General features: G+C 38.4%; 1 protein-coding gene across 7 annotated transcripts in view; it reads left to right on the top strand.

Annotated features, from left to right (window-relative positions):
- The window catches only part of GRIP1 (glutamate receptor interacting protein 1), a gene marked incomplete at both ends in the record, with an annotated part of 697,367 nt that overhangs the window by 239,642 nt on the left and 431,760 nt on the right, over positions 1–25,965 (top strand). For 3 of the 7 annotated variants that reach the window (XM_082666955.1, XM_082666954.1, XM_082666949.1), the window contains one exon: positions 15,779–15,911. The exons of the other annotated variants lie outside the window; for them this stretch is intronic. In XM_082666955.1, coding sequence (XP_082523081.1) covers positions 15,779–15,911 — 133 coding nt within the window. Of the gene's footprint in view, positions 1–15,778; positions 15,912–25,965 lie in introns of those variants that run through there. 7 annotated transcript variants of the gene reach the window in all.

Genomic DNA, 25,965 nt, shown 5'->3' with positions numbered 1-25,965 from the left:
ACATGTAGCTGTCCAGTTTTCCCAGCATCACTTATTGAAGAGACTGTCTTTTCTCCATTTTATATCCTTGCCTCCTTTGTCATAGATTAGTTTACCATAGGTGCATGGGTTTATCTCTGGGCTTTTTATCCTGTTCCATTGATCTATATTTCTGTTTTTGTGCCAGTACCATATTGTCTTGATTATGGTAGCTTTGTAGTATAGTCTGCAGTCTGGGAGTCTGATTCCTCCAGCTCTGTTTTTTTCACTCAAGACTGCTTTGGCTATTCGGGGTCTTTTGTGTCTCCATACAAGTTTTAAGATTTTTTTGTTCTAGTTCTGTAAAAAATACCATTGGTAATTTGATAGGGATTGCATTGAATCTGTAGATTGCTTTGGGTAGTATAGTCATTTTCACAATGTTGATTCTTCCAATCCAAGAGCATCTTGCCATCTTTTGGTATCATCTTTAATTTCTTTCATCAGTGTCTTACAGTTTCCTGCATACAGGCCTTTTGTCTCCTTAGGAAGGTTGATTCCTAGGTATTATATTCTTTTTGTTGCAGTGGTAAGTGGGAGTGTTTCCTTAATTTCTCTTTCAGATTTTTCATCATTAGTGTATAGGAATGCAAGAGATTTCTGTGCATTAATTTTGTATCCTGCCACTTTACCAAATTCATTGATTAGCTCTAGTAGTTTTCTGGTAGCATCTTTAGGATTCTCTCTATATAGTATGTCATCTGCAAACACTGACAGTTTTACTTCTTCTTTTCCAGTTTGTATTCCTTTTATTTATTTTTCTTCTCTGATTGCTGTGGTTAGGACTTCCAAAACTGTGTTGAATAATAGTGGTGAGAGTGGACATCCTTGTCTTGTTCCTGATCTTAGAGGAAATGCTTTCAGTTTTTCACCATTGAGAATGATGTTTGCTGTGGGTTTGTTGTATATGGCCTTTATTATGTTGAAGTCGGTTCCCTCTATGCCCACTCTCTGGAGAGTTTTTATCATAAATGGGTGTTGATTTTGTCAAATGCTTTTTATGCATCTATTGAGATGATGATACGGTTTTTATTCTTCAATTTGTTAATATGGTGTATCACATTGATTGATTTGCATATATTGAAGAATTCTTGCATCTCTGGGATAAATCCCGCTTGATCATAGTATGTGATCCTTTTAATGTGTTGTTGTATTCTGTTTGCTAGTATTTTGTTGAGGATTTTTGCATCTATATTCGTCAGTGATATTGGTCTCTAATTTTCTTTTCTTGTAGTATCTTTGTCTGGTTTTGGTATCAGGGTGATGGCGGCCTCATAGAATGAGTTTGGGAGTTTTCCTTCCTCTACAATTTTTTGGAAGAGTTTGAAAAGGATGGGTGTTAGCTCTTCTCTAAATGTTTGATAAAATTCACCTGTGAAGCCACCTGATCCTGGACTTCTGTTTCTTGGAAGATTTTAAATCACAGTTTCAATTTCATTACTTGTGATTTGTCTGTTCATATTTTCTATTTCTTCCTGGTTCAGTCTTGGAAGGTTATATCTTTCTAAGATTTTGTCCGTTTCTTCCAGATTGTCCATTTTATTGGCATAGAGTTGCTTGTAGTACTCTTTTAGGATGCTTTGTATTTCTGCGGTGTCTGTTGTAACTGCTCCTTTTTCATTTCTAATTTTATTGATTTGAGTCCTCTGCCTCTTTTGCTTGATAAGTCTAGCTAATGGTTTATCAATTTTGTTTATCTTCTCAAAGAACTAGCTTTTAGTTTTATTGATTTTTGCTATTGTTTTCTTTGTTTCTATTTCTTATATTTCTGCTGTGATCTTTATGATTTCTTTTCCTCTGCTAACTTTGGGTTTTGTTTGTTCGTCTTTCTCTAGTTCCTTTAGATGTTAGGTTAGATTGTTTATTTGAGATTTTTCTTGTTTCTTGAGGTAGGCTTGTATTGCTATAAATATCCCTCTTAGAACTGCTTTTGCTGCATATCATAGGTTTTGGATCATCGTGTTTTCATCGTCATTTGTCTCTAGGTATTTTTTGATTTCCTCTTTGATTTCTTCAGTGATCTCTTGGTTATTTAGTAATGTACTGTTTAGCCTCCATGTGTTTGTGTTTTTTACGTTTTTTTCCCTGTAATTGATTTCTAATCTCATAGCGCTGTGTTCAGAAAAGATGCTTGATATGATTTCAATTTTCTTAAATTTAGTGAGGCTTGATTTGTGACCCAAGATATGATCTATCCTGGAGAATTCCATATGCACTTGAGAAGAAAGTGTAATTTGCTGTTTTTGGATGGAATGTCCTATAAATATCAATTAAATCTATCTTGTCTATTGTGTCATTTAATGCTTCTGTTTACTTATTAATTTTCTGTTTGGATGATCTGTCCATTGGTGTAAGTGAGGTGTTAAAGTCCCCCACTATTATTGTGTTACTGTCTATTTCCTCTTTTAGAGCTGTTATCAGTTACCTTATGTATTGAGGTGCTCCTGTGTTGGGTGCATATATATTTATAGTTGTTATATCTTCTTCCTGGATTGATCCCTTGATCATTACCTAGTATTCTTCCTTGTCTCTTGTAACATTCTTTATTTTAAAGTCTAAATTTTAAAGCATTGCTACTCCCGCTTTCTTTTGATTTCCATTTGCATGGAATATCTTTTTCCATCCCCTCACTTTCAGTCTGTTTGTGTCCCTAGGTCTGAAGTGGGTCTCTTGTAGACAGCATATATATGGGTCTTGTTTCTGTATCCATTCAGCAAGCCTGTGTCTTTTGGTTGGAGCATTTAATCCATTCACGTTTAAGGTAATTATTGATATGAATGTTCCTATGACCATTTTCTCAATTGTTTTGGGTTTGCTTTTGTAAGTTCTTTTCCTCTCTTGTGTTTCCCACTTAGAGGAGTTCCTTTAGCATTTGTTGTAGAGCTGGTTTGGTGGTGCTGAATCCTCTTAGCTTTTGCTTGTCTGTAAAGCTTTTGATTTCTCCATTGAATCTGAATGAGATCCTTGCCGGCTAGAGTAATCTTGGTTGTAGGTTCTTCCCTTTCATCACTTTAAGTATATCATGCCACTCGCTTCTGGCTTGTAGAGTTTCTGCTGAGAAATCAGCTGTTAACCTTATGGGAGTTCCCTTGTATGTTATTTGTCATTTTTCCCTTGCTGCTTTCAATAATTTTTCTTTGTCTTTAATTTTTGCCAATTTGATTACTATGTATCTTGGTGTGTTTCTCCTTGGGTTTATCCTGTATGGGACTCATTGCGCTTCCTGGACTTGGGTGGCTATATCCTTTCCCATGTTAGGGAAGTTTTCGACTATAATCTCTTCAGATATTTTCTCAGGTCCTTTCTCTCTCTCTTCTCCTTCTGGGACCCCTATAATGTGAATGTTGTGGCATTTAATGTTGTCCCAGAGGTCTCTTAGGCTGTCTTCATTTCTTTTCATTGTTTTTTCTTTATTCTGTTCTACAGCAGTGAATTCCACTATTCTGTCTTCCAGGTCACTTATCCGTTCTTCTGCCTCAGTTATTCTGCTATTGATTCCTTCTAGTGTAGTTTTCATTTCAATTATTGTGTTGTTCATCTGTGTTTGTTTGTTCTTTAGTTCTTCCAGGTGTTTGTTAAACATTTCTTGCATCTTCTTGATCTCTGCTTCCATTCTTTATCCGAGGTCCTGGATCATCTTCACTATCATTATTCTGAATTCTTTTTCTGGAAGGTTGCCTATCTCCATTTCATTTAGTTGTTTTTCTGAGGTTTTATCTTGTTCCTTCATCTGGTACATAGCCCTCTGCCTTTTCATCTTGTCTATCTTTTTGTGAATGTGGTTTTTGTTCCACAGGCTGCAGGATTGTAGTTCTTCTTGCTTCTGCTGTCTGCCCTCTGGTGGATGAGGCTATCAAGAAGAGTCTATTTTTAAATGCCATACACTTATTTGTTTATTTATTTTTCTTGGTTGGTTGATTCCTTTTTCCAGAGCATTGCATTTCAAAAAGCTTAGGTTTGTTTGTTTGGTTTTTTTTAATCAATTCATTTGGCTATAGGAACATTCTCTTGGTCTCTAAAATAGTTTCCTGTAGTCTCACTTCTTTTTTGAATTATGATGACTCATCTAATTTAAATTTCTCTTCTTTTCTTTCCTGTAAGTGCTTTGCCGTATGATTCATCTTAGCTTCTTGACCTTTTCCTCTTAAACTCATTTCTTAGACCCCTAATTCTAGCTGTCATTTATAGGCACACTTGTCTGGTTTGCTATCAAAGTACTTACACGTTGTTGATTTTTTTAGGAGTTGTTTATCCAACTTGGATTAACCTGTGTTCTTACCTCTCTTCCTTACTTTTATTATTAAATCTTTGGCTGGTTCATTCCTTTGTTTATGCATTTATTTGCTCAATTATTTCCCACATATGTATTATGCACTCAGTATTTATTAAGTAGTGGGTATGCAGCAGGAGGCAGAGGAAATTCCAAGCCATCTTTCTACTTGATATTAGCTTTAGTTATAAGTTTAGTGAAGAGTTTGAAACCATTAGCTTAAAAGGGCTTTTGGAGTGTCTATAGCTTTAAAGATTTATTTATTCACTCTATAAAATGTATTTAGCACCTGTGACATGCTAGATACTTAATGCATGCCAGCTCTAACCAATCTTCAGAACTGGCCTTATTTCATATTCTTGCTGGCCGATTTTGGTGTTTAATACAGTTTCAGGAAGGATATTTTAAGGGCCCTTGTATAATTTAAATAGTATGTTTCCTTGAACCATGAAGAGTATGTGCTCATCTCACACTAAATCTGATTCATTCATTCGACTAATGCTTATGGTTTGTGTATATTGCCAGGCACTGTTCACAGCTGGGAAACAGAGCAGTGTACATGAGGGTAAACGTCCCTCTTCTCACAGAGATCATATTCTAGAAGAGAAAAAAACAGATAACATACGAGTAATCACATTGTGAAACAAAGTAATTTCTGACAGGGAGAAGTGACAGGGTGGTACGATGGAAAGTGACTGTGGGGCTATATCACAATGGGAGAATCTGGGGTGGACTCACCAGGAAGAGATAAAAGTTGAGCTGAAGCCTAAATAATACAAAAAGATCATCCGTGCAAACATCTGGGGGCAGTACATCTGGTGCAGAGCGAACAGGAAGGACAAGACCCTGGGCTTCACATTTTGCCAGGGACAGGAAAAGATCACTGTGGAAGGTAATATGAGTAGATGCTAAAGAGGTAGGCAGGGGCCAGCTCAACTTGGGTTTTAAATGCCCTGATAAGAATTGTTGAGTTTTACTTTACGTGTATTAGGAGCATCTAGAATTCATTGCAGAGTTTCAAGAAGGGTAGTGACATTATCTGATGTATGTTTAAGATGGTCATTCTGATTGTTGTATGGAAAATAGAGCAAGAGTAGAAGTAGGGTGCCTCGTTAGAAAGGATGCTGGCTGGCTTTACGGGTGGCAGTGGAGCATAGATAGGTAGGCTTGGGAGATATCTATCTATCTCTATATATATTTAATTGAAGTGTAGTTGATTTACAATGTTGTGTTAATTTCTGCTGTACAGCAAAGTGACTCACTTATAGACATATATACATATATATATTCTTTTTCATATTCTTTTCCATTATAGTTTATCACAGGATATTGAATATAGTTCCTTGTGCTGTACGGTAGGACCTTCTTGTTTATCCATCTTATATATAATAGTTTGCATCTGCTAATAGGTTTGGGATATATTTTGAAGGTATAGCTGATAAATTTGATACGGGTAGTCTAAAGGAGAGGAATCAAGGATGACTCTGGTTCCTGGTTTGAACAGCTAGAAGGATAATACTCTTTACTAAGAAGGGAACTATGAGGAGAGGTACAGGATTGAGGACTGTGCCTAGAGTTTCTGACCTTGTTATGCCTATCATGCATCTTAGTATAGAGTTGGATACGGTTAAGTGAATCTGGAGCTTAGTGGGGGCATAGCATATGGGTGAGAGCATAAAAGCATTCTCCTTTTATTTAATACCACAGTGCCAATAGTAAATTGTACTAAGATACTTTCTGTGTTTATTTAGCCTTGTTTCCATCAGCATCCAGCAATGAAATACTTAAAAGGCATAATGTTCTACATACCTGTTTGGTATACTGTACCTCCATTTGGTAAAATCAGTGCAGAAAAAAATTAATTTAGGCATATACTAGATATTATGCACACTTGCAAAACTAATTTGGTTATTTTGAAAGACTTAGCAACAAACTCTACACTTCACATCATTCTTCTTGAAAACAATGATCGAATAGGTGATATTCTTTTTTCAGGTATATTTTATACAAAACAGAGATTCCAACCTTTCCTGATAAGATTTTACATTTTGTTTTCACCAGGAAGCTAAACTTCCTGACGTGAAATACTTAGTTAGAATCAGTGAAACTTAAATAGGTAGACCAGAATTTCTTTCCTCGGGTTGGCCTTTGAGCTACATGGATTATGAAATTATTCTCTCATAATCCGTAATTCCAGAAACATCCAATTCCAAAAACATCTACCAGAGGTTAAAAATAAATAACATAGAGAAAGGCAGAAATGGGTTTATTTTCAATGTCCAAAGTAAGGAGTGTGTGTTGTTTTTTTCTTAAGCCATAGTGTCAAAAGCCTAATTTAGTTTTTCTAACAAGTAGCCATTGCTGATCCTCAAACTGAAGAGAATCTTTCACATCCCGACGTCCTTAATTTCTGGAGGACCCGAATAGGATTCTCCTCATGGGTGCATTGTGTGTCAAGATGCAACGGGAACAATGATCAGTGTCAGTCATGATCTGGGACAATTTCCTTGACATTTCCTAGGTGGTCACTGGTCTATTTCTTAGGCTCCCCCAATGTGTATTTGGGCCAACTCAGTGCCTGGGACTGGGTGCTCAAGTGGTTGCAGTCAGAACTGAAAGAAACCTCAGAACTTACCTAAGACTTCATCCATTCATTCCATCTTTAAACATGTATTGAACATCTACTCTGTGCCCAGTGCTCTGCCAGAGACCAGAGATCCAAACATCAATAAGATATGGCTCTTGTTCTGTGTACCTCCCTGTCAAGAAAGAAAGACAGATTTTTTAAAAGGGGCCTTTGTAATACAGCGTGAACTGCACTAGATGAGTCGGCAGTGGTATCCTAGTCAGCATGCGCTAATATGGCTGCATCAGGAGCCCCTCCCAAATCCAGTGGGTTCCAACAATAATCATTCCTATTCTCCCACTCACGGGTGTGCCCGGAGTGGGTTGCAATTGGGTTAACTACGGCTGGGCCCCACCTGGCAGCTCTGCTTCAGACTGCTAAGCAGCGGTGGGCTTAGCTCCGTGTCTCTCATTCAGGTCTGTCTCCCTTTTAAGTGACAGTGACTTACTGGCTGTGTTCCCTTGCAGCATCTCAGGGAGGTCAAGGCAGCAAGCCTAAATCTGTGCTTTAATGCCTCCACTCACATCCCTGTCTTCTTCATGCACTGTTAGCCCAGTGGGACCGGACATGGTTTTATTTCCACTATACAACAGCTTTCCCACTCTTGGTGAGCAGGGTTATGCAAATCTAGTCTCTTCAGCCGTCCTTCAGTCAAGTATTCATTCATCCATTTATTCACTCTTCATTGCATCTTTCCTCTGCTCATCAGACATAGAGCGTGTTCTCGCAACTGAGGATACAAAGGTGAAAAAATCACCACGACATTTAGGCAGTTTTCTCAAACTTTTTTGCACTGAGAGAATTTGAAACACACATGCATTCCCCCTGCAGATTTTTAACTTCACATCTGAAGTTTTTCATCATACTTTTTCCTCGTTTATATATTTATGAAATAGATCCTTTCTAGCGCATTATACATTTTAGATAAATCTGTAAGATCATTCATTTGAATGTATACAGTGACATCAAAATTACTATAGCAATTTGCTGTAATCATCTTTTAAAAGATACTGTACTGTTCAAGTAGAAGAACTCTTGAGAGGCAGCAAAGCATGGTAGCGAAGAGCATAAACTCTAAACTGCCTGGTTTATTATTAGGAGGTTTATATCTATTAAATTATCTAAGTAATGGTTATATGATGTACGAATTTCATTTCGCAGTAGTAGATATGCCACCCTCAGCTGTGCGGCGGAGAGCAAGTTATTTAAGTATTCTGTATCTCCTTTCCTCACCTACAAATAAGGGTAAAGGACGTGCCACCTTCATAAAATTGTCGGCAGGATGAAATGAATACGCGAAGTTCTTGGAGACAGGCTCAGAGCAATAGATATTTAAATTTGTTGTTGTTGTTATTATGATAAAGGTTAATTGACTGAAAACAGCCTTATAGGAAACGGGAGCAAAGGCAGTTTTTCGTAAGTAAATGAAATATATACTTATAATTTTCCCTGAAATAAAACAATGGTAGCACATCAAATAATAAAAATATGCATGCCATTTTACTTATCTCAAACGAGTAGTAATGACTACCATGCATTAACTGACTAGACTTTTGAGTCAAAGGATGTTGTGAGGAGGTAAAAGTTACGTTAACGGAGGCAGAAGCAAAGAGCCGTCAGAGTGCGGAGGAAACGTCCTTTATTCTGCTCCAGGCGAGGGTCCGCGGTGCATCAAGAAGACATAGGTCTAAGGCTGGGCCTTGTAGGATTTCTAGAATCTGGTGCAAACGTTGGGTTTGAATGTCGGTGGGGATTAGAGAGGCTGAGAATGATGTCTGAAATCTTTTCTAACATCAATATTTTGTGAATCTAAATTCCTAAAAAAAATTTAATTAGATTACCTATCTTTTGTTAACTAAGGTATCTTGGCATTTTTATCATATTAATGCAAAAAAAAAAGATTTATTGAGCATCTACTATCTGCCAGGAGCAATAAGTGCCTATCTCTGTGTGGATGTGTCTCCTTACCCACAGGTAAGTATGTCTGAGGAGAGTATAGAAAACATTTACTTGTACACTGAAAGCATTTTACTTCAGGCTCTGATGTGCCCTGTTTGGACCATGAGCTATTGTTTTGCTGTTTATTTTTTTTAACAGTGAAAACAAGTGTTTTCATTACTGAGATAAATGTACGAACTGGAGTGTTGGTTGAGCTGCTGCAGGGCTTTGGTGACTTTATCTAGAATGACTTAATTCTCGTATACCAACAGACGGTGTTTTCCTTCTAGTAAACCTAAGCGTAGTTACTGGCAGAATAATAATTTAAATGCCTTGCATGGGGTGTGAAGAACTTATTTTTAATCTGAAGCATTCATTTTGGAACTTAGTTTCTCTTAAATTTTACACAAATTCATGAAGAGCAAGAAGACAGGAAGGATTAGTATTATACCACTCATATTTCTTAGGATATTACCTGTCTTCGAATATCAACTGCTGAAATAGCTAAGTGTTAAAACTAGTCTTCACACTTCAAAGTATCTTAAACAGGGAGAACAAAGGTGGGGCAGGGGGTAGGTACTACACACATAGGAAGAAGAATCCCAGGGGTAGGGCAGCATTTGCTTGGTTAATTTATAATTTAGCTCAGTGGTTGTCAGAAGGAACAACCCATTGTTCCTTCCAAAAACCTATTGAAAATGTAGAGGGACATTTTGGATTGTCACAACGCTGAGTAAGGTTGGAGGGAAGGGGAGGGTAGCCAGTATTTTGTGGATGGAGGCTTGGGGTGCTAGAAGTACTGAAATGAGGGAGAAATGCTGACAGACCGTCCTGCATCTTTATAACATTCAAATATCTCTATGAATAAATATTCCTGTAGGTGAAAGCTTATTTATAATTCTTTGAGCCTAGAAACTAATACTGTTATATGCAGAGGCATACGTACTGTTATATAGAGAGGCATACATCTGTTTTTTAAACAGACTTTACTTTATAGAGCAGTTTTAGGTTCACAGCAAAATTGAGCAGAAGGTACAGAGAGTTCCCATCTACCCTCCTACCCCCCTCGCATGCATAGAATCCCCTCTTATCAGCGTCCCCCACCAGAGCGCTCCATGTGTTACAATCCATGAACCTACGCTGACACATCACTATCACCCAGAGCCCATTAGGTTTCCTTCTTGTTGTTGTACGTTCTATGAGTTTGGACAAATGCATAATAACATGTACCTAGTATTGTAGTACCATACAGAGTAGTTTCACTGCGCTAAAGACCCTATGTGCTCTGCCTGTTCATCCCTCCCTCCCTCCCAGCTGACTTCTAGCAACCGCTGATCTTTTTACTGTCTCCATAGTTTTGCCTTTTCCAGTATGTCCTATGATTGGAATCATACGGAATGTAGCCTTTTCACGTTGACTTCTTTCCCTTAGTAATACGCATTTAAAGTTCCCTTATGTCTCATCCTGGCTTGATGGCTCATTTTTCTTTGGTGCTGAATAATATTCCATTATCTGATGTATCAGAGCTTATTTATTCACTCACCTATGGAAGGACAACTGGGTTGCTTCCAAGTTTTGGCAATTCTGAATAAAGCTGTCATAAACATCCGAGTGCAGATCTTTGTGTGGACGTAAGTTTTAAATTCTTTGAGGTAAATACCAAGGAGTGTGATTGATGAATTGTATGGTAAGAGTATGTTCAGTTTTGTAAGAAACTGCCAAACTGTCTTCCAAAATGGCTGTACCATTTTGCATTCCCACCAGCAATGACTGAGAGTTCCTGTTGCTCCACATCCTCGTAGGCATTTGGTGGTGTCAGTGTTCCAGATTTTGGCCATTCTAATAGGGGTAACGGGTATCTCATTATTGCTTTCATTTGCATTTCCTTGATGCCGTATGACGTGGAACATTTTTTCATCGCTTGTTTGTTGTCTGTAAATCTTGCTGAGGTGTCTATTAAAGTTGTAGCCCCACTTTTCAGTTGGGCAGTTTGTTTTCTTCTTGTTGAGTTTTAAGGGTTCTTTGTATATTTTGGTTAATCGTCACTTATGTGATGTGTCTTTTGCAAATAGTTTCTCCCAGTCTGTGATTTGTCTTTTCACTCTTTTGACATGAGATATTTTTCAGTTTTAGTATATGGTGAACATACTAATTTCTACTGTGCTATCTGTGACTCTACCCTTTTAGTTTCTGTAAATTGTATGGAATGGCTTTTGATCATCTCTCAAATTTGAAATTGTTTATTAGAAGTAGGTGCAAGGATCCAGCTTCATCTTCTGGTGTGGTAAGTGTCCTCAGATGACTAATTGAAATATCTATTGTTAAATATATACCTAAATATAGATTATTATTAAGACGCTTTATGTTGAAATTATTTATATATGGGTTGCATGATCTATAAATTTCATTTAGACTAATAATAGGGCATATTAAAAATCTTTGCTGCAGTAAAGTGGTGTTGGGTCTGACAGGGTCATTTCCAGGGCCCAGAGCGTTTTCCCTGCCTGGTCTACCATCTTCAGTATGTCCGAGTGTCTCCCCTCAGGTCCCAGGGAGTCTGCTGCAGTTTTGGGCATCACATGTAAACACCATGGCATCTGAAAGGGCCAGATTGATGTAATGTCTCAAAGATTTCTCTAATAGATTCGATGTTCCATACTACTACTAAGAAAATCCTCTAACAACTACTCAATCTAAATCAACACAGAAGGGCCCCACTAATCAGGAGATCTAGGGAAGATCATAAATCGAAGATTGAATCTCAATAGTTGATCTATTCCTCTTTTCCTAAAAGGCAATAGAGAATCTAATTCAGAAGAGTATGGAAACCATGAAAATGCTCTTCAGGCAATTATCTACTTCCCAGAAAGAAAAGATTTTGCTGTTTAAAAAAAAAAAAAATTGCTGGCATGTGTTTGCTATTCTTGGTTGAAGCACATTTTGTTGACTAATTCAACCTGCTTTATCTCCCCATTTTCCCATGTGAACAAATTTTTTTCTAAGAAAGTTAATTTTATAGTTTAGTGAACATTTAGTTCAACTGAAACCAATTTGTCATAGTAATCTTCTTTCTTTACATGAAAATATAAGGGAGCTGAAATTTCTCTTAAATTTAGTGTTTTGGAATTGGCAGGATAATACCTCAACCAAGGTTCACAAGCGTAAAAGCCTACAGGGGCCAGGTGGTAACTGGATGAGAGAATTGGGCCCAGGAGAGGGGACTGTGGCTAAGTGGAAAGCACATGTGTATTTATGGTTGACAGCCACCACTCAGTTCTAATCCATAGTTGCCATGTTGGAACTTGGCCCAGAGTTGCCAGATCTTTGACTTCACAAGGAAAAAAAATGCTAATGTCTGATTTATTTGTGAAATTCCTGACTTTTAGATATTGGCCCAGTTTAAAAAAAAAAAAAAAAAACTCTAATGTGAGCCAAACGAAACACAATTGTGGGAGTTGCTTGTTCTGTGAACTGCCACTTGCAGCCTCTAAACCATCCCATCTGTTTAGACTGTAGGGTACAGTCACTGGGGAATAGCACCACTTAACCAGTGTTTGCGTTATGGGGTGAAAGGGTGACTCTACAGAAACCGTAGTGTACTTAACTTGAATGGACTTGAACTTCACTCCACTAATTTATCAACTCTTGTGGTGTATTAGTTAATTATTGCAGTGCCTCAGTTCTTATAGATTTTAGGTTGCTAAATATGGAGTATTCAGGATAGAACATGGGAAAAATTCTGGGCCCAGAATTCTGGGCCCAGGATGATGGGTTAAAGAATCCTGTCCTCATGCACACCCCTCAGGCAGGGTAGCAAGTGTCTTGCCTTCTGTCTTTTGGATTGTGACACATACACAGTGCTCCTTTCTCCTCGCATCATACACTGCCACCTTTCTTCATTCTCTGTGACCCAGGTAGACTCCTCTAAATACCCTATTCCCTATTCCTGCTTCCCAAGCATCTATGATTTTTCATTAGGGCTGTCACCTCCTCTCCCATACCTCTCCAAATATATGGCTGAACTCAAAACTTTCCCCTAGCACCACCAAATCTCATCTTGTGTAATAATCATGTCATTATAATGACATACCAAAATGTTAACCTTTTGAATAAAATCCTACGAAACTAGGAAAATAACAGGAAGGTGCTTAAGCATAATTTCTGTGTATTTATGAGAACAGTTTCATATGTAGATACTTTCACTTTGCATTGTTTCTTGTTTAAAAATAGTTGCTTATCACCGCTTGGGAAACTCTCAGCCTCTTGAAATACTAAAATTAAAAATCAGTAAACTGTAATGAAATGTTTTAAGGTTGGTCTCTGGGAAAAGGATCTTCTGTTAAAGCATCATCTGGGGCTTCCCTAGTGGCGCAGTGGTTCAGAGTCCGCCTGCCAATGCAGGGGACACGGTTCGTGCCCCGGTCTGGGAAGATCCCACATGCCGCGGAGCGGCTGGGCCCGTGAGCCATGACCGCTGAGCCTGCGCGTCCAGAGCCTGTGCTCCGCAACGGGAGAGGCCACAACAGTGAGAGGCCCGTGTAACGCAAAAAAAAAAAAAAAAAAAAAAGCATCATCTGTTCTGTACAGTCAGCCCTTTCAGGTTGAACTGGGAACTAACTATAAAACTTAAATAATGTGGACTCCACAAATGTAGGAGTTATAATAAGTCAGGGATAGTTGGGTAAAATTTGTTGCCTGCATAATTTCTGGGGGACAAGTGTATTTGACAGATTAATCATGTGACCCAGGATATATGTTTAGCCCAATTGAAAATGAAAGTCTGCTACTATTTTCAAACTCCATTTCAATAGCAAACGACGTACATAGAAAAAATTGATTCACTGAATGCAAATAAGAGATAATCTCTGAATTTGTATGAAAAAATACCTGGTACTAGGTAATACTTGGCAGTGTTACCTTCATGATCTTGGATAAACCAGTAAAACACCTTTGAACCTTCTTTCCTCATCCATAGGGATATCACCTCATTATAAAGGTCGTTGTTAGGATTAAATGAAATAAAAGGTTATTATTATTATTATCATTTATTTAGTGACTTATTCAAGATCCAGACTCCAGATCTTCACATATTTAGTTCACTGTTTTTAAACTGTTCTAGTTTATTTTTTGAGAATAATAAATGATTTAAAACCTACAGACAAGTGATTTTTTCGTTTAAAGATGTTCGTAAAACATTTTATAGTATCTTTTTGTCAGCATCATTAAGTTTGTGTTTCTCTTCATGGGCTCACTCATAAGGCATAAAGAAGGGAAATCTCTAGGAAAAGGGAAATTCATGTAATCATTGAGCATAACTGTAAATCTAACTTTACATATTTCAGAGATGAAATGTTCTTGATTGATGAACTTTTACCTCTTCGAGTAAATGTCTCCCTACTCCATCATTAGCAGTTAATATCTGAAGGTAGAGAACTGTCAAAAGCTAGAGGAGAGACAGATTGCCTGTGAATCTAAGAACAGATAAGGCAAAGTACAACCACTTCCCTCTGGGATGTTCCTACAAACTTGATATTGCATAGATATTGAACAACCTTTATACAGTAAGAAGCTTTTTTAAAAGTTACATTTCTGGGAATATGGAGCTTCTGCAGAATATTATTAGTTTAGTAGGTAATATGCTAACATGTTTGATTCATTATATTGTAAACAAATCGAATTTTTCCTGGTGTTAAAAGTTTGCATTCATTGGAAGATCTGAAAAAGAAACTGGAGAGAAAAAGATTATCCATGATTAACGCTGACCTGTCTAGACTTTAGTGTACCTCTTTCGTCTAGTCTGAAGTGTTTCTGATTGTCATACTTTAAAAAAAAAGGTTGTGATTATAGAGACAAAGGACGAACTGGGTGTGAGCATTTTTCAAAACTTCTCTCCCTCCTTACATCTTCATCAAGAACTAAATTTTATTTACTATTTAGCCCATTTGTTTTCATATTTTTTAAAAAAGTATAACAACTCAGCTAGATTGATATTTGAGTTCAGTGTAAGCAGAAATTGGATTTTTTTATATTTCTTTCCCCCAAACCATGCAGTTTCCTTTATTTGCTGATTATGGTATGCCGTTACTAAGCCTATGAGAAACATCTCTGTGAAGTGCATTTTAATATTTAGATCAAACAGCAATTGGAATACATTAATGCCCAGTGGGTAAATGTGTCATTTGAAAGCAGCTGCTGAGCCTTCTCCCTGCTGCTCCAATTAACACATACTGCACACTTTTGTCAGCAAGAGGCAGTGCATATGGATGAAACCACTTTGCAGCTCATTAATATGATATGCAGGAGTGAGCAAAGGATTAATCAATCTGCCCATTGCAAACAGTACCTTGCCAAGACCCTTCCCAAGTACATGCTTTGCCCTAAAGGGTGCCAGGCTCTAGGGGGTGGGATTAGCAGGTAAGAAAACGTCCCTTGGGTCTCTAGCTTTGGTTCAGTCCATTGACTAACAAGTTTCCCCGCCCCTCTCTTCTCCTTCATCCCCCGCCCCTGATGATGGAGACATTGGATAGTGAAATTCTAGTGCTGGGACTCCTCGCCTCTCAGCGGAATCTGTCGTTGAACTTTTTTTTGTTTTGTTTCAAAGCAATTTGAAGTACAAAGCTTTGCTGTTGATTTTTTCTCTTAGTCTTTCAGTATCATTTCACTTCCTCTCTTCCTTTTTAAAAAAAATTCTTTCTAAATTGCACACTTGACATTTTACTGAGCAAAGTAAGAAATCTTGTAAACCTAATCGTTATTTTTTCCTGTCCCCTGGCTAAAATCTCTGCGTTGGTGGTAGCACGGAGGCAGATGGAAGGGTAGCGCGTCCCCCAGCCCAAGGTTTCATTCATGCTCCGCTGGCTCCCCAGGCAGCTGGGCTGGTGGTACACTCTGGTGCTGGCTGAGCCAGGCTGTGCGGTGAGCAAGAGATGGACCGCTTCCTGGGTTTTGTCAAGCAGATAAGAAGATCTAGGAGAAGAAAGGGAAAAAAGTACCGACCAGAAGAGGATTACCACGAGGGCTATGAGGATGTCTATTATTACGCCTCAGAGCATTTTCGAAGTAAGCGCTACCCTCCACCCTCCTTCTCGCATGCTGGGGCTAACAATAAACCTTGTGTGGAGCTTTAATCTTAAATGCAAAAGGTTTTCCAGATGGTGTTCTCTGGGAGCTGTCTGTAAGTACTGAAGTGCTACATTTTGCTTGATTTGTTGCAAGAATAGCTATCAGATAGCATCCAGACAGTATAAACTGTCCAGATCTATACACATGGTTAATATTTTCAGTGCAATTAATTGATTATGTTAGCATTTTAATGAGCCACTCAAAAAAGTATCTTGCAAGCCCATGTAGTAGGTGGTTAGAATACGTTCGGTTTTAATTGTTGCTCTTAGATAACTGTTTTTTCTTTTTGATTAGGAGAGTAGTTTATTTGGAAGAAATAATTGTTCAAGCAGATGCTGATAATTACTGTTCCTTATGCAGACTTCTAGACAGTTACCTATGATTAATCCGAGGTGTTGTTTGTACAAGGAAGTTCAAATGCTTTTCTCTGATGCATGTTCATAATTTTATTACTAAGTTAAGGGAACTCTTATTTGCTGTCAACTAGAAGCAGTGATACCTTAAGAAAAAAAGAATATATCTATATTAAGATATTTGTAAATGAGCTTCTAAATAGCAGAGAACTAGAATTTTTCTTGTGCTTATCATTGCTTTAAGTTCCTGGTGAGGTTTAGACTTGTCCTAATAGATTTAAAATGCCTAGAAACACCCAAGGGTGCAGAGAGAAGCAGCTACATGGTTTATATGAGGTGTCCTAAGTGGGGGATGCTGGCAGTTATGCATGCTCTACATTTGCAAAATTATTTTTATCTTCTTGAATAAGGATCTTTATAAACTTATATTTCGGTTCTAATATAGCCTGGTCTTTTGATGTTTAACCATGAATATGTACCATTTACAACTTGTGAATGTTGACTGATAAATGATTTAGATTCCATTTCCGTGGTATTGGAATCCATGAGAATTAGTTCTAAATGCCAGAAATTCTGTTGTGATTGATGAAAGTTGAGGGTTAAAAATTCACGTGGTGGCAATAACAAAATAATGAAAGATCATAATTCTTTGACATTTGCTTGAATAATATGGCTGTGTTGCTGTTACAGAGTAATTCCTGAGTTTTAGAGATGTTTCTCTTTCATCATGCTTTTACATGAATCATGCTTTTACATGAATAATCTGTTCTAGTGTAGTGACGATCTATGTTTCCTGAACTTAGTTTCCATTGAATTTAATTAAGATTTGTGTCACATCAAAAACTACTGTCAGTTTGCACGCATAATTCTGAAAACTCGGAGACTGAAAAGAAAAAAGGAGCTTAGGAACTTTTAGTTACTTTGGTGTTCATTGTACATATTTCTTACAACCAATATATACTGAGTCAAATTCACACCTTCTTGGGTTTGTATTGTGATGTGTTTGTGCAGATAGAATCAAACAAGCTCAAATTCCTGCATCCTACTAGTTTTGGTAAGAATTTAAAAACAACAAGAGTACTTTATAAGTTTACAAAATGTGCCCACAAGGAGAAATATTTATGGAGATATCTAAGAAGTAGCCCTAAACTAGAGTTAGGAGAATTACATATCAAAGACAGTAGTCTTCATACATTAAATGCAGTAACTTAAGGAGAATCATGTTTTATCTGATTTGTCAAGATCATGCTAAGGATAAGATACTGAACATCAAAAGTCATTTGCTTTAGATGCAGAATGGACATGCTTTCCCCGATGATTTATCAGAAAGTACCCGTTATGTAACATATAACTTTTGGAGTTAGATGCATATCGAATCTCCAACTTCAAACTGCTACATAATAAACAGAAGGTGTCGCAATGGGCTCTGACACTTGGGATTTGACATTTCATCAAATGTCAGATTGCCAGGGCTTTTAAAGAAGCCACGTCATACAACATAATGACCTCCCAGTGCATCTTTTGGCTTCCGTTTCAGCTCCTGTCTGAATGGGGTAGGAGAGACATCCCCTTATAATTTACAGGTGTAAAATAGCTGTATTTTATAGCTGAAAAATAGTAAGGGTGAGACTCATCCTTAAGGCCAATCCTCAAAGAGTTAACATGGTTGAATTTAATTACATCTACAACGTATCTATTCTAATTAGTCTTTGGCATGATTTGAAAGTTTTATGCCCTGTATTTCCCTAGATGGCTTAGAAAAATTATTTACATTGAGACTCAAACCTTGGTGAAATTTACTGATGACGTTCACATCTTAGTTAATGGTGCTATTGATAAACCAGAAGTGTCATTATTTTTCTCCCTGTGGTGGTTCTTTCTTGAAAGAAACTTACCTCTCTGTTTTGTCAATTTATCCGATGGTTCAGATTACCACAAGGACGTTATACGTATAATAATGAACGACTGGGCTTCCCTGGTGGCGCAGTGGTTGGGGGTCCGCCTGCCTATGCAGGGGACACGGGTTTGTGCCCCGGTCCGGGAGGATCCCACATGCCGCGGAGCGGCCGGGCCCGTGAGCTATGGCTGCTGAGCCTGCGCGTCCGGAGCCTGTGCTCTGCGACGGGAGAGGCCACAACAGTGAGAGGCCCAAGTACCGAAAAAAAATAAATAAATAAAAAATAAAAAACGAATGACTGAGCTTAGAAAGACCTTCCCAGAAAGGTCCCCAGTAAGTCTGCCCCTCCTTTAGTACATTCTCAAGTGTTTGTTGACATTTAATTTTATCCTAGATAACGTCTCTTCTATTGTAAGGGTTCTGGTTTCAAATTTTACCATCTTTTCCTTCATCTGAAATACAGCGCAGCTTATAATTTCATGAAATGCCAAAACCTGAATGAAAATATCAGTAGGGTCTGATAGTATGAAGGAGAAGTTATCCTAAAAATGGATAATTTTTCTGTAACTCCATCAAAACTGACTTTGAGTAGTGATCATGGTGATAGACTGATTTTAAATCTTCCCTGATTTTATGTTGACTTAATGAATGTCACTGTGCATGGGATGACTGTCTTTAGTTTTTTAAAATCTCCTTTCGTCATTCATCTATCCTTTCATAATTCTAGAGTTAGAGTTTAAATAAACTAAACAGTTGTTTTGGGAAAATCACCACACTTTTCTGGGGTTTTGTTTCCTAAAATGTGTTAGGAGGGATATTTGTTTCTTCAGATTTTTCAAGTTCTAAGACCCTATGATTTTAAACTTTGTTTTACTTTCTAAAGCAATTCAGGTAAAGGTATTGGCTGAAGGAATTTAACCGGGATTTAAACTAAAAAATTCACCTGTGTTATGGGGAATTGGTTTTTCTGGCAGGAATCATTGGTAGGACGATTCCTGTTCCTTTAAGTTAGTAATCTATCATTGAATATGCAGGAGTTTTGGAGAATGTTTATAAACCTATGAAATTCTGAACATGTTGCTAAGTCCTATACCTCATCTTTTATGTAATCTTATCTGCCCCAAATCACCATTTACTCTGTAATTCTCGCATGGATGATTCATTTGGTATTTTTACTTAAGAAAACCTGGCACTGATTACAGAACTGATTTATAAACCTTACTGCAACAAAAAGCTAAAAAAAAAGGGTACTGAAATTCAGTTTTATGGTATTTGTTGCTTTTATTTGTTGTTCCTTAAATACTGGGTTATAAAAATGCCTTTTTTTTTTTTTTGCGGTACGCGGGCCTCTCACTGTTGTGGCCTTTCCCGTTGTGGAGCACAGGCTCCGGACGCGCAGGCTCAGTGGCCATGGCTCACGGGCCCAGCCGCTCCGCGGCATGTGGAATCTTCCCGGACCGGGGCACGAACCCGCGTCCCCTGCATCGGCAAGCAGACTCTCAACCACTGCGCCACCAGGGAAGCCCTCTGATCCTGTTTTCAGTGTATATTTTTATTTAATCACATAGGATAATATTCAAGTTCTAAGACAGATAATGTGCATTTTACAAGTATTCTCTTAGCTCTGTTCATATCCATGATAGAAATCCTGACCTGCCTGAGTCCAGGCAGGGTATGGTTATTGAATGACTTGAAAAGGAGGAGTTTATCTTACTAATGTGAAAGTATGTGAGCCACTTTCACTTATGGCCCTGGCGCCTTTTTGCACATGTGTAATGGCTTTGAATTAGGCATGGAGTTCCTCCAAGGTAGCCACTCTTTTCTGCTTTCATCCTGACTCACTTAGGCAGGTGTGAGCTGTGTGGTGAAGCTACTCAGGGCAGTCCTCAGCGACCCATTCACCCTTCCCACTGAGGTCCTTTCAGGAAAACCAGAGAAAGGGGGGAACAGGAATATGGTTTAGGTCTTTTGAAAATAGGACATTTGTATTTACAATTTTTTTTTTGTTCTTTTGTTGTTGTTCTTTGCCTATCCTAATAGGTATTGAGCAACAATTGTGATGTGTGTGCATACAATCATTGTTAGCTAAGTTACTTTATTAAATAATGTCTGCATCTAAAGTCCCTACTTAGCCAATTCAGGCTTTAAATTGCCTGAGATGTTCAAAATGCATTTTAAGAGGGCTGCTCACTTTCTTTTATTTTATTGAAAGATGTCCTACACTGTTCTTAGAGGAAAAAGAATTTTGGTAGTGGATGTTTGCAGTTTGAGAATTTTTAGGAATTGTTGTGGGTAATTAGTTCAAGTAATTTCTTCTCACTAGTTTCCTTTACAAGTTTGTTTGTAAATTCATGTAACCAAATCCTCTCTGCTTCCTGGAATTGACATCAAATTAGGATTCTGTCTCTTGATAAGCGTGCCATAAGGATAGAGTGAGAACTTTCACCTACACTTTGGAAAGATGGCTGGTCCCTGCTCCTCTGTGTGCAAAAGCTAAACACAGCCATCACAGTGTGGGGGAGTGAGGCAAAGGAGGGGAGGAAGGGAAGAAGAGAGGGCAGCACATTTCATAGGTCATCCTTACCTATCTGAGGTTTCCGAGCATAAAAGCCATTTATTTCTATGTTAAAAACAGTGATCATGGAAGTGGCAGGTCTTGGATGTGAGATACTGAATGATTCAAACCTTAGCTGTACTTAGTTTGATTCACAAAATCCCAAATGAGAAACATCGGTTATATAGAAATAGGGCAAACTTGCTTGTTTTATGACTACACGGCTTATTTTTCTTTCCTAAGAATTGCTTTCCATCTCTAGTATAATGGTTTGGTTGAAAATTGATTGGCTACCATGTTACATTTGCCTGGGTGTTTTGTGTCATCAACTTCATTATCTCAAACTGTACTTTTTTCCCACATGGAATAGTGTAAAGGAATATTAAAGTTGAAAGGGACCTTAGAATCCGTTTGTCCAATCTGAGTCTTTTTTTAGATGAATAAAGTAGGATACAAACAAGGTAAGTGGCTTATGCAAGCCCCCACTGATCCTCAAGGCGGACCTGATAGAGTCTGGTCCTCCATCCTTTATTCCACACTCATCTTTTAGTTCTCTGATGACTCTTCCGATATTTAAGGGCTCGGATCCATCTACAAATGCATTAGAATTTTAATTTCCCTTGTTGGTGGCTTTATTCTTTTGAGCAGTGGCTCCTCTTACCTTAAACTAAACTCTTGAACAAAAACTAACTCCTAATATAATATTGAAGGTGAAATTAACTTGGTGTCTTATTTATAGATGATGCTAGTAACAGTGATTGTCACTGACTCAAAAACCAGCCAACAATATTTTTTGTATCACCTCCCATTTGCTCTGTGGTTTGCATATACAGCCGCTTCTGCCAATGAATATCCCTTCAAGAGACTTAAAGTGGCATAAGCCTATCAGGAATATTAGAATTAGGAGGATCCTTGGAGTTCAGTTAGGGAACCCTGCTGTTTCATATAGGAAGTTCTTTCTCAGCATCCGTGCTATATGGACCTCCAGCTTTTATTGATATCCTTCCAGTATGAACACATTCATTTCCAGACCAGGCAAGTCATTGAATAAGCCTAAGTCTCTTTTAAACAAGCTCTAAATTTTATGTTAAGTTGTTTGCATATTCCAACAAATACAGTAATATGCTCAAAATTTTATCTTGACCCAGATAAACATAGACTCTGTTATATTTAATGTGCAATAAGATTTCACGCCTCCCCTCTCTTCACATTATTCTTTTACCGATATAACATATGGTATGTGGAGGTGAGTAATTCCTTCAATGCTATTTTTGTTTTAACTACACAAACCCAGAAGAGCTCTGCATTGTACCTACATCCATTTGGTAATTTTTCTTTTTAAAATTTCTTAAAGGTCACCAAATCTCCCATTTATTTAATGAGAAATACATACTGTGCTTTGTGTTTGCATGATGTAGTGGACATCTATTTGTCTGCCTTGAAAATCTTTTTTCCCCCTGGGAGGAACAATTCTCATATTTAAAATATTCCTGTTTCTATTCCAATTTGGTCATTATTGATTAATCAAAACCGACATAATTAAATTATACCATTGCCTCGGCTGTGGTGATTGGTCTGGCAATGGACACGTAAACCAAGCTGGGTCAATGAGAGCGCTCCTCTGGGAGCTTGCAAATTCAACTCAGTGCCCTTTATCACATGGAAAAAACCAGTCTGGAATAGGAGAGAATCAAGTCAATATGTAAAAGAGATGAGAATAAAAGATCAAGAGACCTCTCACAGTTTTTTTTTTTTAAAGGTTAGCTTTTTTTTTTTTTTTAATATTTTACTGATTGATTGATTGATGCCGGGTCTTAGTTGCGGCAGGCGGGCTCCTTAGTTGCAGACTGTGGGATCTTCGTTGTGGCATGTGGGATCTTTTTAGTTGTGGCATGCAGACTCTTAGCTGCAGCATGTGGGATGTAGTTCCCTGACCAAGGATCGAACCCGGGCCCTCTGCATTGGGAGTGCGGAGTCTTAACCTCTGTGCCACCGGACTGGTAGTCACCAGTCCAGACGTTGGGGTCTCTAGGGCTGCCCACATTGAATTTCACATAGCTAGAAAGGACCAGAACCAAAACTGGAGCTCAGATCAGCTCGTTTCTAGTTTGACCGTGTGGGTAATTTTTTTAATTTTGAAAATATTACTGTTTGGTAGTCTCACCGATAGAGATAAGTGCCAGAGGTAGAAACTAGATTCTTTCAATTAAACTTCCTACCCTCCAAAAGAGTAATTTTCTTAATGGGATTAAGGAACTCTGTGACTTTAGAGGAATCATGTGGATCTCTATGCTTCTTCAGTTTCTTCTTTGTAAAGTGAGGGTACTCCATCCCAGTGCAGAGGACCAGAGACCTCAGAGAGGATCCATTGACAGGTCTAGATACAGTATTTAGAGCTGTGTCTCTCAGGGCATCGCGCAGCCAAAGCAGCTGGAGGAGGGAGATGGCCAGTGGACAGATCTGCGCAGAAGACGTGACTTCACCTAGCAGCATACTGCTGTGCATTTAACATTCCCTGCCCTCACGTTCTGTTCAGAGTTAAATCTTGTTTGAAAGGGGGCCACACAACTTCCCTATCAACATCTCACTGGAGTTCTGCCACCAGTATCTATAGATGCATAAAAGAGGGTTTGGATACACACGAGACAATTCTTTCTCATCAGTATATGCCCTAAAACTAGGTGCTGTAGAATACCAAGTACAGGACAGTGAGTCCCCCGAGAGGACATGCGTGTGTGTGTGTACGTGCGTGTGTGCATGTGCATGAGAGAGAGCGCACAACGCCCAACTCACACACGGGACTTATATAGATATTTGTGAGGTCAGAAACAACACCCTTTCTTAACCCTAAGGCAATACCTATTTGTCCAGGCAGGCTGTGTCCTGCTGGTTAAGGATGTGGGACCTGGGTGAGACTACCTGAGTTGGAATCATTGATAAGTGAACTTGGCAAGTAAATCTGTCTGTGCCTCAGTTTCCTCATCTGTGAAATTGGGTCAATAACTACTCTCTTAGTGTGGGTTATGGTGAATTGAATGACATAATACAGCACTAAGAGCTTGACACATAGTGAGCACTTAGTAAATGTTAGTAGAAGAAAGCCTTATTCATAAAGGTATTAAGTAAAGCACAATGGATAGTTATGAATGGCAGGCTAAGGAGCTTACATGCATTGTGCAGGCACCGGGGCACTATTGTAGGTTTTCAAGTAGAGGTAGAGCCAGCAAAGAGCTGTACTTCAGGGAGATTAGTATGGTATTAGTGTATAAAAGGGATTAGAGGTAGAGACATAAATAAAAGGGCAGATACGGCAGTTGTGGGAAAACATAGGTATGAACAGAAAAAAATATATTCGACACACTGTGTTGCCAGGAAGATGTCCAAGGAGAACTGTAAGGAGGCAGCTTGAAATATGGAAGTTGGAATTGTGGAAAGGGGGTAGGATTCAAGAGATTTGGAAGATGTGTATATACATTTGATGGATGAATCATGGGACTAGATGACTTTGGTAGGAAAGAGTGGTCTTTTGACTCTGTCTTATGCTGACTATTCTTGGGACCAAATGAGGAAAACTGATTAAACATACAATTCTAGTGATGTAAGAGAGAGTGTCAACAGATAGAGGAAGCAATGCTGTGGATACCTTAATAAGGGAATTCGCAATGAGTACTGAATGGATTGCCCATTTGATTAATTTCTTATAATGCTGATATAAAAGATTAATTGCAAGTTGATTATGCAAAGGGCAATGCAACTCAAAATAGGTGTTAGGATTCAAAAGTTGGATTTTTATTAGTGTTGTACATTCGGTTGTGGTGTCCTGGAGAGAAAGCAACTTCTAAATGAGTTTAGAAAGAGGAGGGACTAGTATGTGCTGCAACATGGAAGAACCTCAAAACATGCTAAATGAAAAAGCTAGACTCAAAAGACCATGTACTGATGCAGACGGGCACAAGGTTTCCTGATGGGGTGATAGAAATGTTTTAAAAATTAGACTGTGATAATGGTTGCACAGTTCTGTAAACTTACTTAGAAATCACTAAATTGATTTTTAAAAAGATAGAGTGGTAGGCACTCAAATGAATACATGTAAGGTTTTTGTTTTTGTTTTAGCAGCTCCCAAATGAGCAATCAGAGTTTATTTTCCACTATGGAATGTCCTAGGCATTAGCTCAATCAAGAAGTGTTTGTTAAGTCCCAACTCAGAAAACAAGCAAATCAAATATGGAATACAGAATGAGTCACCATGAGGCCAGAGGGAAACACTCCCAGTGGTATTTTAGAATATATAACAGAATTGATTATGTGCCTTTTTTATTTGAAGTGTTAGAATTCCACTCCGATATCTCGTCAACTATTACATAAGCTTAGAGCCAAGAAGCTTTTCTGAAACATTGAACCATAGAACTGAGCCCTTTGGGTCAGTAGATTTGAACTAAATATCAGCACTTAGGGGCTTCCCTGGTGGCGCAGTGATTGGGAGTCCGCCTGCCGATGCAGGGGACGTGGGTTCGTGCCCCGGTCCGGGAGGATCCCACGTGCCGCGGAGCGGCTGGGCCCGTGAGCCATGGCCGCTGGGCCTGCGCGTCCGGAGCCTGTGCTCCGCAACGGGAGAGGCCACAGCAGTGAGAGGCCCGCGTACCAAAAAAAAAAAAAAAAAAAAAAAAAAATATCAGCACTTAGGACTATAGTTTTGTAGAAATTGAGTTGGACTTCAGTTAACACACTAATATACCTTTGAAGTGTATTACTTAATATACTAATATACCTTTGCAGATCTCTGTTCTAGAAACTGCCTGAACCGAGTCCAAAATATTATGGCTAAACAGATTATCATAATTAAGTCATTTTAAATTTATTTGTTTAAATTAAGTAATATTTAAGGTAGAGTATAATGCTTGGATTTTCTCCTTTACTTCCCTACCCTACCAAGAATAGGAAGACAATTTATGGTAAGCACCCCATCATTTTTATTCATTCAGCAAATACTTGATGAGATTCTTCACATGCCAGGTGTCATTCTAGGTGCCAGGGATTGGGTGGTACAGAAGACAGAGAAGGTCCTTGCTTTACTGGAACCAGAAATCTAACAGGGGAACAGAAAATAAAGAAAGTGTGTTGGGTACAGTGGAGAAAATCACAGTTTTACAGCCTAGAGTTTTAGAGGTAGTAAAGGGGGTGCGTGTC

This window comes from Grampus griseus, assembly GCF_964374135.1.
Source record: "Grampus griseus genome assembly, chromosome: 11".
Lineage (NCBI taxonomy): Eukaryota > Metazoa > Chordata > Mammalia > Artiodactyla > Delphinidae > Grampus > Grampus griseus.
The sequence above is the reverse complement of the archived record's forward strand: the minus strand, read 5'-3'. Positions and strand labels throughout refer to the sequence as shown.